Below are 12,356 nucleotides of genomic sequence, written 5' to 3'. Positions count from 1 at the left end.
AATAATTTTCCATTAATATTCCTTTGAACTTAGTGATCCTAAATTAGATTACATATACAACCTTGTCAATCAAATCAATTTTGTACATGTATAGCCTTACTAACTGGAATCTATCATGTTATACGTCTCAAGTTGGTTAAGAAATAAATGTAGGGGTATGTGCCACATGTGCACCACCAACTCGTGGAGAGCCCCTCTATATTGGAAGCCTACATCTGACATCATCACAGTTATGTCACTAGATGCTCTCTCTCTCTACTCCTATAAAAGAAGCCTTATCTACATATTTTGTAAGTAAACATTGACCCATCATTTCACCAATTTGTAACCATCATTTTCATTTAGTTTGTTAGCAATCTACTTTATGATTTTCTACTTTTGTTAGTGTTCATCTCTCTTTGTAATATATTGTGATTAACTCACTAGCCTCACCATGAATGGTTCGCTATCGTTTTTTCCATAACCAAGTCCTTTCATGTGGTCTTAGAGCTGATGTTTCACACCTAGGCCTATTAATCCTTTTATTTGATCATCATTAAGTACTTTGATTGATTGCATTTAATCCCTTTCATTAGCATCCTCTAATCACGTGTTAATTAATCAATCCTTGGGCATCCTCTTCCCTTCTTGACCAAGAAGCGTATGATTAGGGGAGTTAGATTGTTTAGTGTCCATTTAGCTTCAACTCTCTCATCATTTGCAATAGGATCAGTGTTCTTCTTCATAAGTTATTCATTGCATTGATTGCGTGTGCTACCAGCCCCTTTCCGAGAGCTATCTAATTCCTATCCCATTTCTCTAATCGGATTTCATATGAGTATCTAATTGCTCAAAAGATATTACAAGTTTAGTGCATTTCTAGCCTTTGGAATATTTGCAAAACTAAGTCTCAAAAGATGTGTGTGGATTTGAAGCATTTAATGCTTGCTTAACACTCTTGGAGGCTCACTATCCTTTTTTAGGAGGCCTTTGATGGGAATTTCCTATATTAAGGAGGCAAAAGGAAAAGTCAAATCCCACAAGGGCACTCACACACATGGGCTGCTCGGAGGAATTCAAGAAAAGTACTCAAATAAATTTAGTGGGTTCAAGCGGGTCCATGATCGGACCCATCCGCTGCCTTTAGTTCTGCGTCTCTCAGTGACTACAAGCACAAACCATAGCACCCAAAAAATGGCATCAACAAGACATACTGCAATAAGTCCTTGAGAAAATCACTTGGGGCATGAAGCACTGCAAGTAAGGACCATGTGTGAAATGGCGTCTAAGAGTACCTTCATAGTGCTTCATGAGTACCTTAATAGTGCTTATGATTTTACAATGGCGGTCTTAAACAACCTGAGTATACATTGGTGGTTAAGGAGTACTTTAAGAGTACTTATGAGTTGTCAAGGGGAGTTGGCCTAGTGGTAAAGGTGAGGGGCTCTAAGCGCACCCACTATGGTTCAACCCCTAAGACATGTGGGTGTGGGTGAGTGGGCGCAATCCCGTAAAGCTGGTGTCCGACCATTCAAAGATCTACCTGACCACATATGGCTCCAACTGTTTCTTGCTACCAAGCGTGCCCCCCACTGCTCTTGCTCTTAGGGTGCGCACATGCACTCAAAAGGATCGTCCGATGGGTGGAGATTCTGTGGTGGTCCACCTTTTTTGGGGACTTTTGCCCACCCGTCTAGCTTGGTTGTTTCTAACGGAACTGCACTCTGCTCCCCTAGCCGTTTTCTATGATGGTGAGACGATCAACTACTAAGTTTAGTGAATGCTTCTTCACGTTCTTGTCATGTAGTGCCTGCGAACCTCTGTGGCCTAACTCAAGCTACCGGTTGGCAACTTGATGTATGCATGTGCACTGAGTGCCGACAACTGAAATACACCAACATCGCACCACCGTTTGTGCATGTGCGCAGAGCTGGGTGGTCCGGTGGATTCAGATTTGTGGCTTGCACACCGGCTGGAGAGTCGCATGTGCGCAGTCTATCTGACTGTTGGTTGCAGCAACCAGCCTCATCAAAGTGGGCCTTCCCACGGACCCTTGACCTACGAGCTCCACCTTCTTCGCTACTGAGATGTAGAGAGAGCCGTTCGCGGTTGCAACACTGCAAATCTATTGATCACACACGATAACAGAGTGAGCACCTCAGATATGCTTCTGCCACTATAGCCCCTTTGATCGCTCTTGCTTTCGACCGGGCTATCGTGGAGGGCTTTCCAAAGGAGTAGACTAGACACACTATTGTGCCTATCCACAAGTCTGGCGACACCTTGGATCCAAGGAACTACAGGACCATCATGATTGGCCATACGATGGCCAGATTTCAGACGAGCTTTCTCCACCATAGATCACATCTTCGTTCTGCGTTGCCTCATTGATGGGGCCAAAGTGCGGAAGAAGAGATTGCACTGCTGCTTTGTGGATTTCAGCAAAGCCTTCGATGCAGTCCCTCGCAAGCGGCTCTTTCGACGCCTTTAGAGTTTGGGGGTCCCACCCGAGATGATTTGGACCATATATTCTCTCTACGAGCGTGTGACAGGGAGGGTGTGCTGCCCTGGAGGTATCGCAGACTCTATTGCTAGCACCGGGTGTGCTACCCTGGAGGTATCTCAAACCCTATTGCTAGCACCATCAATGTGTGAAGCAAGGATGCCCTCTCTCCCAGATTCTTTTAGGACTCTACATCGACGAGAACTCGGCATACTTTGCGTTGGTGGGGACGGAGCAGACCTTGCAAGTACTCCAGTACATATCATGCTATATACCGATGACACTATCTTGATTTCTGAGTCATAAGAGGGTTTGCAGCGCCACCTTGGTGCCCCTGATGATTTTTGTACACAGAGAGGACTGACAGTAAACCTTGGGAAGACCAAGGTTATGTCTTCCACACTTCTAGGGCCATTTGAGAGCTGTGGTTTTTACGTTGGCAGGAGGCTAGACAGAGGTGGTGGAGTCTTATGTATACCTGGGAGTCGCCTTTGCCAGCCCACCAGGGCGCTTCACCATGGCAAAGGCAGCTATAGACAGATTGACACGAGGATACACAGCCTTGGCCATGATAGAGCGGAGATGTCACCAGGCACATTTTCAGGAGCCTTGCACCAAGGGGTGGCTCTTTGACATTTTGGTCACCAGAGCCTTGATGTATGTTGCAGTAGTATGGGCCCCGGGATTGTCAGCCGCCTCTTGAGGCATCTAGATAGCTCTCAAAGTTAGGGGAGCTGGAATCCTAGTACTCGCAGGTCACACAATGGTTTGCAGTATATGGATTTGATATGGAGAGATTACCGCCTTTTCAGTATGACACAAACTTACCCTGCACCCATCTTTCACACAGTGAGAGTAACAAAGTGCTCGAGCAGAATTTATGGCAGCTTTACATCAGAGAGACATGGATCACACCCACACAGCCTCTTCCCCCAAAGACGTTGTATTACAGGGATCAGTTCATGACCGTACTCGAGGATGGGTCCATACAACGACCACGGTACATGGACACATACATGCCACACAGCTCGCGAGTGGTGATTGGTCAGCTCATACTATTTCTCACAGACTAGAAATAGAGGCAGGTAGAGTTGTAGCAATCCCTAGAGCACAGAGGACTTGCCGGGTATGCACAGAGACGGTCAAGAGTGAGGATCATTTTGTCTGCACATGTAGAGCTTATGAGGGCATCAACGACACATATGGACGTTGTTTACAGGACAACCCACTCTATGACAGCTAATGGAGTCTAGAGACCAGCATCAACTTGGATGCTTCCTACTAGAGATACACCGATAGAGAGGTGCTGCTAGAGACTACAACTGCCATGATAGAGGGTAGGAGACAGTCTCCAGTGCCTCATAGCCCCACCAGCACCAACCACATAGGGTGGGGTTACTCTCTAGCATACTGAGAGGATGAGAGCTAGGAGATGGCTACACACTCTAGGATATAGAGCCCCCAGACTTCACCACCGATAGATCCACGAGATTCAGGCTCAATACCACCAGGCTGCCCAAGAGTGGACGACCCGGATGATGGCAGACCTAGTGGCTTTCATACGAGTTGCTCTCGCCCAGACCCACCCATGTATCATGTATTACACCCTTAAATTAGTACAGGATGGAGCTAGATAGTTTTGATTTCATGATTGTATTACCCTGAGCATATAGATATGCATCTCCCCTCCTAGAGATAGAGTTCCAACCCCCCATGTATCATCATATCTCATAGATCATGTACCTCAGTTACATAGGATCATATGTTACGTTTTGTATCTTTTGTCCTTTCACTGAGGACACACACATGTACATCTGATCTGTCTCATTGGTCGGCCTCTAATAGACATAAAACTCTCTCTCTCTCTCTCTCTCTCTCTCTCTCTCTCTCTCTCTCTCTCTCTCTCTCTCTCTCTCTCTCTCTCTCTCTCTCTCTCTCTCGCACACGCACGCGCACGCGCACGCGCACACGCACACGCACACACACGCACACACACGCACACACACACGCGCACACACACACACACACACACACACACACACACACACACACACACACACACACACACACACACACACACACATCGACCGAGCACTAGAGCTAGGGAGATCCAGACGACCACGACTGAGGAGAGGAGCTACACAACATCAACGGAGACTACAATAGGGGATTTGAGCCATACTTTCTCGACGTCCAGAGGCAGATGAGGATGGATCTTCACCATCCCCCCACCCCCTTTTATCATTGTATCACACATTGTACCACCCATTTTACCGTGCACCTATTGTATTAGCTGTCAAGTAGTATTTTTGTTCTAGTTCTTTTGTATCCAAACATGGTATCAAATTCACTATTTTGTAATAGACTAGTCTCATAGGTCATTTTGGCCTTTTGAAGATATTCATGTATCATTTCATTTCATCTCTCTCTCTCTCTCTCTCTCTCTCTCTCTCTCTCTCTCTCTCTCTCTCTCTCTCTCAGATACTGAGAGGACCTCTTGAAGAGGGGCATAATGAGAGAGATCCAGCGACAACGACATATTATAGATTTCTTTCAATCACAGACAGAGGAGTGCAAGCAACCCCATAGCATAGAGGCATCCAAGGCATACTGCTTGATTGGGCGATAGAGTTGGGGCGGTCCCATCGCCCATGGATAAGGGCGTCCTCTCGACATCGACGCAGATTGCGAGAAAGGATCCATACCATACTGGCGGTCATAGAAGCGTCTCGACAGAGTGCTTACTTGGAGGACATTGAACCTCTATAGCCTTTTGGATACTGATGTATATGTATATGATGCATCTACTGTCAGAGAGCTCCATTGCATCAACTCACCCTTTGCATTCCCTTTGTATTAGCTTTCACCCTAGCTCTACCCACTATTTTCTTTTCAATTCTTTGTACTTTTTGTACCCAGGCCTGGTATTAGATTCACCACATGTAACCCTTTGATTTCATAGGTCACTTTGGCCTTTTGAAGCAGAGTTACCCAGAACGCGGAACGGGAACAACGACAGGCCTCCTTGTGGAAAGGGGGAACGGGAATGGGACAGAAACGAGAACGACGCGGAACGGGAGGCTAAAAAAACACCCAAATATTGTTTTGTTTTTGCGTTATGTGTTTGAATACAAGTAGTACTAGAGTCTTTTGACTCTAATACCCACAAAAAACACAATTCGAAGACCATTCGACCTTATTATGACTTGATTGGGATGTGCGGCACCCAGAGTACATAGCACATACACAACATTGAGCAAACACAATGTCCATACACAATGCTCTCAAATAATTGAAAGAGTAGTAGTCAGAGATAACACTTTTTACTTAATTATGGTTAACAAGGGCCGCCAAGGTGCTACAAAAAAACCAAAGGTGACATACCATAATGTGAGTCGAGAGTCGAGACTACAATGGGGGGAAAACTAGTGACCACAATACCAAAAGACTTAAGGTGACAAATACCATAAAGATGCTAGTAGCTACAAATGTCAAAGATGGCAACGCTCAAGCAGCCATACAAAAAGGTAAGGATAAATCATAATGAAAGTCCTAAAGTCGCGACTCGGAACTCTCGAGCCTCAAGACTCAAAATTCAAGAGCCACTAGCCTGAGAGGCCTCCCTGTAGTAGCTAGTTGTAAATCATGCACATCCTCCCATTCCTCATCATCGAGCTCTAGGCCCGGCTTGATCTCAGCCACGGATGAAGTACCTGGTGTTGGTGGATGTGCATCTCCACCTGGTTGAGGAGCCTCTTGCTCCATCTCCCACTGTGTAAAACGATTTGTTTATTTGTCTGTACTCTTGCAAAGCATTTTCAAATTTACGCTGACAAAGACAAGATCATTAGCCTTCTCCACTCAAAGCCGATTCCTCTTCTTGGAAGCAATGTGATTAAAGGTACTCCACAATTGCTCCAAGCATGAGGTACTAATTGACTGGCTGAGAATACGGATCGTCAATCTCTGAAGCTCAGGGCCATCATAGCCATAGTCCTCCCAACATAGCATTGAACCTATCTTCCTGCGATCAATCTGAGCATCTGGACTGCCAAATGACCCCCGCATCTCTCTGTACTGTCTCAACTGATCTCTGACAATGCGTCGCCCATCTGTGTTTAGAACCATCTTGTTTAAGATCTCTGTAAATTGGTTCATGACTTCTCTATCTGTCTCTCGCCTTGCACCTTGGAACTCTAGATCTACCATGTACGCTGCTTCGTGTAAAGGATATAAATTCCACCTCGAGTTGCAAAGTGCGTGGATCTCCTCATATTGCTCCACTTTCGGCTCAAGCTGTGCAAGTTGCTCAATCATGTGGTCCATTGCCTCATAAATCTTGCCAATGCAAGAATCCATGCCATCCAAAACTCAAAGCAAATGAACCACCGGTTTTACCTGTATGTCTAAACTCTTGAGCTCCTTTGAGAACTCAAGATCCTCTGTCTTATCCTTGCAAAAAATCCATGTAACTGTCTTTGCATAGGGGGAGGTGGTGAACTCATCACTAATGAAGACCTGTCGGACCGCATTTTGATATTCAGACAGCCTGCGCACAAGAAGAAAGTTGAATGTGAAGCGGGTGTCTGAATACTTTAGAAGCACTTTGCCGCCCGACCTCTTGAGGTACTCACTCCAAACCAAGTTGTGATTGTTGATGAAAGTAACAATCTTCACTGCATCAGTAACGACTGGAGCAATCCAGTCTAGCTTGCCAATGTCTTTTAGGAGGTTGTTTAAGCAGTGTGTCATGCAAAAGCACACTATCACATGCGAATAGTGGCCCTCTATAATAGTTGTTGCTATCCTGTTTGATACCTTCCCATCTGTGACGAACGCCACCACGTGTTGCTCACCGATGTTTCTATGACCGCTGTCCACTCTGCAGAGAGGGCATCATGAGAGTGCACAATGTACATCTCTCCACTCAAGTATGCGACGAGACCATGGATAGATCTCTTCCTTGTATCGCTCCACCCGTCGGCAATAAGGGAAACGCCATGTTTAACCCAAAGACATTGAATATTGAGGGTTGCTTGCTTCACGATAGCCTTCTCTCGATCGAGCAAAGTGGTTCGGAGAGCCTTTGAAGATAGCGGCACATAACCGGTGCCATACTCTCCTATCCGTTACACCATGACTTTCCAATACTTCGACCTATTTCGATCAAACATAAAAGAGGTTAGTATCAAAAAGGTGGAAACGACGATAGCAGAAGAAATGAGAGAGAAGATTGATAAATCATAAAACATACCTCGCCACGGCAAATGGGATATGGTCATGATAAAAGAATCGGGCCACGACCGTATCCACCTCTTCCTTCTTCTTTGGGTCCCAAGAGGTGGCAAAGGTCCTTTGACGACGAATTGGACCCGATGAAGATGCACCAACATCTAAACCGGGCAGAAAGGAAGAAGAGAAAATGATGGTCTTTGGATCAATACCTTTGCGTACGGGCTTGGCTTTATGGTTGAATTGCCAATCCTTTTCCTCGAGCTCCTTCCTCTTCTCGATGGTTACGTTGGTGTAAAATCTCACCTCATGTCCCGGCACTCGAAGAAAGTGTGCCCTCACTTTGTCATGCCCCCCTTTCCGCGTGTAAGAGCCATGCCCATGCACGAGAACCTCCCGCCGCCGACAAGGTGTCCTCCAAGGTCACTTCATCCCACCACGACCATTCCTTCACCTTTTGAGTGTTGCTCGCATGGATGGAGGGGGTTGTACGAGAAGAAGAGGCCATGGATTATCCGTGAAAGAGAGAGAGATTGATCTTGAACTTTGAGAGAGAGAGGCTTGCCGCTTGATTCCGTGAGAGCTTGAGAAGTTGAGATAGAGAGCTTGAGAGAGAGGCTTCACCTCTTGAAAGTTGAGACCGAGAGAAAGAGAGTTTGAGCCTTGAGCCTTGAGGATTAGAACTTAGAACTTAGCCCGCGAGAGAGAGAGAGAGAGAGAGAGAGAGAGAGAGAGAGAGAGAGAGGTTGAGAGCTTGAGCCTTGAGGCCCGCCGCGGCGCCACCCCATGGCTTGAGAGTTGAGAGCAAGGGAGAGAGGGCCTTGATGCATTTGTGAAGAATGGGGGAAGAGGGGGAATTATATAAGTTTTGGCTGGCTGGAAATGGCCGTTGAATGGCCCAAACTGCCATTTTTTTCAAATTGAAAAACTGTTGTTTATGGCCGTTGGGAATGTTCTGGCCGTTCCGACGCGTTCCTGCCAATCCGTTCCGGTCATAGAATCCCGCCGGAACGCCTATCCGTTCCGGGACGTTCCGAAAATTCTTGGCTGGCCAGAACGCCGGAATTCCGGCGTTCCAAGGCCCCAAACCTCCGTTCCCTAGTAACTCTGTTTTGAAGACGTTAATATTACATTTTTCATTTCATTTCTCTCTTTGTTTGTTTGGGGAAAACACATGTCTATATCTCTGTGTACAGTGATCGCTGAGGTGCTATGAGAATATAGCCTGCCTCAAGGGTGTATTGACTGAGTGAAAGGGGCTATGAGCTAAACAGGCTCAAGGTGGCTGGTGAGAGGAGTGCAGGATAAACCACTGCGGAGGGCTGTAATGCCATATAATCTGTCCTCCCCTCATAGAGAAGAAGAGGGTAGTGTGCGCCCATCGCCGAATCAAACCAAGTCGTCTCTCACCAGCTGACCGTGACGGACCTGCTGCTGCACTCCACTGACTGCGAAGAGTGTGAATCAGATTTATCTAAGTGGAAAAGAGGATCTCCACTACTGTGGAAGGGGTGGCGCGCAGACCAGGTAGCATCTGGCGCACCACACATTTCACAATGCAATACTAACAATGGTGGAGAAAATCTCGTCTCTGGGTCCGATATCTGCATCTCGCATCAAGGGGTGCATCATACTCATGCGACCTCTCATGTAGCCAGATGGTGTCAGCATGTATACAGGGTCTGAGTCACAGCTCTGAAAGAAGTAATGAGGCCCTGGTGCTGGATGTAGCCAGGAAACTGAACCCAGGTGAGGACCATACTGAACTCCTGCATGGCTCAAGAGAAGACTAACTGCTCTACATATCTCCACAAAGGCAGGGCATGACTACAAGCAGTGACTAATACTCTCTGGCTGCTGTAAACATCTCTGGCACAATGGGTCATGGCCCATACTGCTGGACCAAACACCTACTGCAAGCCCTGCATGAGCTATCATCCAAAGAAATAGCAGATCCGATAGGCGATCAAAAGCCCCCAAATGGTAGCCCAGAACTGCCGCAACTAAACCAGCATGTATCCACATCCTCAGGCGAGTGGGCTGTGCTGATTGTCTGTCTATCAGAGCAACATGGGCGCTGCGCACAGTATAAGCGAAAAAAGAAAGATCGGCTCTGCCTACATCGTGATGCAGGATCCCAGTAGACCTGGGCAAGTGGTCTACCCTCCCATAGCCATAATCTCCATAGGTGAGCCTCCTCCACAGGGAAGAAAGGGTCTACCTCTCTCCTCTTCCTCCGCGAGCCGACAATACGCACCGGATGCCAGGGAAGAGCAGTGAAAGCGTCTCCGCTCACCTTAGTAAAAAATAATCCTGATATGAGGAAGGCAATCCTGAGTCTCAGCTGGAACAAAAAATCTCCTGTGATCTCTGACAAGCATGAGTGTACCCACATCATCAAAATAGACCCACCATCCCCAGTGTACATCGATCTCTACTGTGCCTGAAATAACATCCCACCAGTGCTGGGGTATGGCAGCATTAATCTCTGACATCCTCTGAACAATACCCCTGCCAATCTCATAATGCTCAGCCAGAAAGTCTGATGTAAGCAATCTCGACTGTAACCATGCATGAACGGAAGATGCTGGGCCTGCATCTCAAAGAGCCCAGTCTATGTGGGTCCGATGACCTAACTGTCTCCTCTCTGCATCTAATACATAGGAGTTCCATATGAGTGGCTGTCTATCAATCTCCTCTCTTACAACGAGGCTCCCTGCGAATGAGTACAGCTCTCATGGAACTCCATATCCTCAATATGGACTGCATAAAAGTAGAAGCACCTGGTACCGGTAGTGGAGTGTCGGTAAATATAAACTGCATACCTGATGCCCATGAATGACCATCACGAGTGCCATGTCTAGGTGCTATCCTCTGAATGGTTGCCGCGAGAAACTTCTTCCAAGGCTCAGTGCCAGGAAACAGGCCTCTGACAATGAGCTTGGATAGGAGCGCTCGGATCTGAAACTCAGGGTTGATGATGCCTAGTCCTCCCTCAGAACGAGGCATGATAAGAGTGGACCATCTCACTCTGGCCCGAGTGTCTCTAGTGCCTTCAGAACCTCCCCAAAAGAAGTTCCTGACCAGACGACAAACCTGAGCTATGATGCCTGTATGTAGCATCCAGCAAGAAGCAATGTACCATACAGAAGCCAAAATGACCTAGTTCGCAACCAGGGCACGCCCAGCTAGCAAGAGATGCCTGGAGGACCAGTGACATAGCTTCTGACGGATGGCCTGTAGGACAGGAGCAAACTGCTGCTGTGGTGAAATGTCAATCCCGACCTGGAAACCCGAGTATCTGCAAGACTGGCCGGCCTGTAGCCAAGTAATACTCTCTGATAGGCCCGTGCTGGGCTGCTCCTCTGTACTGACGAGAATGCCATAGGACTTGTGCCAATTGATGCGAGCACCACTGGCACAACAGAGAGTCTCTAGGGCTCTACGTACTGCCTCAAGAGTGCCATGCATATACTGCAGAAAGAGTAGAGTATCATCCACAAACTCCTGGTCTAAAAGATCCTCTCCAGCAGGAGAAAGCAGCACTCCTCTGAAGGCATCACTCTGACCACGAAGGAAATCAAATAATACCTCACCCACAAAGAGGTAAAGATAAGCAGCCAATGGGCAGCCCTGCCGAACTGATCTAGACAGGGAAAAGCATCCGGCAACACGTCCACCAATCGTAATGGCACTAGTCGCAAATCTGAAAAGAGCAGAAATCCCTCGAATCCAAGCATCTGGAAAACCCAAGCGGCGCAAAGAGCCAGCCAAGTCTTCCACTCTATCATAAGCCTTCTCAAAATCGAGAAGGAGGATAGCTAAAGGAATGTCGGTGGCACGAGCCCACTCTACTGCCTCATAAAAACAAAACATGTTGTTCAAAATGCAGCGATCCTGGACAAAACCGGTCTGTGAACCATGAATAGTATCAGGCAGAATCTCTCGCAGCCTATGATTGAGCATCTTTGCCATAATCTTATAATACCGAAGGTAGGAGAGTGATCGGTCTTCATTGCTGCAGCAATGTGGAATCAATAAGAGATATGAGGCCAAAGCAAAGAGGGGCTGGCATAAGTCCTGTATCGAATATCTCCCGTAGAAAGTTGCTCGGTACTTCGCCTCCATAGATGAAAGCGCAATTGTGGGTTGCCGCTTGCTGCTCCAAGAAATTGGAGCTCGAACCAAGTGTGTAAGCTACTCCATCCGTAGAGCACCGGGTGTCAAGATTGCCAGCCCAATCCAAACGGCACCACCCTTACAAAATACAAGGCTTGGAGGAAAAGGAACTGAGTGTGGAAACTCCATAGTAAATATCTAGGTGTGAATAGTAAGAGATACTAAACACTCCACAACATTGCAGTACTGCGTCTGGTCGACTCGTGGTGACGAATCATGTAGCGAAATATTCTCCCTAGGCTCGAAAGGAGTGCCGATAGTTCTGCACTGTCCTATCATGTGACGTTCCAAAATGTCTTTGGCATACTTCCGTTGAGAGAAGAAGATGCCTCGAGGAGTTTAGTATATCTCAAAACCTAAGTAGAAATGTAGCAGCCCTAGGTCCTCCGTCTCAAGAGTCGTCTCAAGTGACTGCATGATGCTCCGGATCCTGTTTGTCCAGGAACCTGTAAAGATAAGGTCG

General features: G+C 47.0%; 1 protein-coding gene across 1 annotated transcript; it reads right to left on the bottom strand.

The window, feature by feature from the left end:
• Positions 1–8,824: 8,824 nt before the first annotated feature.
• Positions 8,825–10,837, bottom strand: LOC147423084 (uncharacterized). The gene is made up of 2 exons (XM_086502212.1): positions 10,420–10,837; positions 8,825–10,307 (listed from the first exon to the last, which is right to left on the bottom strand). Exons 1-2 carry the CDS (start codon positions 10,835–10,837, stop codon positions 10,012–10,014), a joined length of 714 nt encoding a protein of 237 aa, XP_086358338.1. The 3' UTR covers positions 8,825–10,011.
• Positions 10,838–12,356: the final 1,519 nt, after the last annotated feature.

Source organism: Adiantum capillus-veneris, chromosome 26 (assembly GCF_014529385.1).
Source record: "Adiantum capillus-veneris isolate H3 chromosome 26, ASM1452938v2, whole genome shotgun sequence".
NCBI lineage: Eukaryota > Viridiplantae > Streptophyta > Polypodiopsida > Polypodiales > Pteridaceae > Adiantum > Adiantum capillus-veneris.
Note: the sequence above shows the minus strand (reverse complement) of the source record. Positions and strands in the feature narration are given on the sequence as shown.

Coding starts and splice junctions, on each gene's coding strand:
- LOC147423084 (XM_086502212.1), bottom strand. CDS start 10,837: ATGCTACATACAGGCATCATAGCTCAGGTTTGTCGTCTGGTCAGGAAC. Junction 10,308..10,419: donor CATTCGCAGGGAGCCTCGTT/GTAAGAGAGGAG, acceptor TTTGAGATGCAG/GCCCAGCATCTTCCGTTCAT.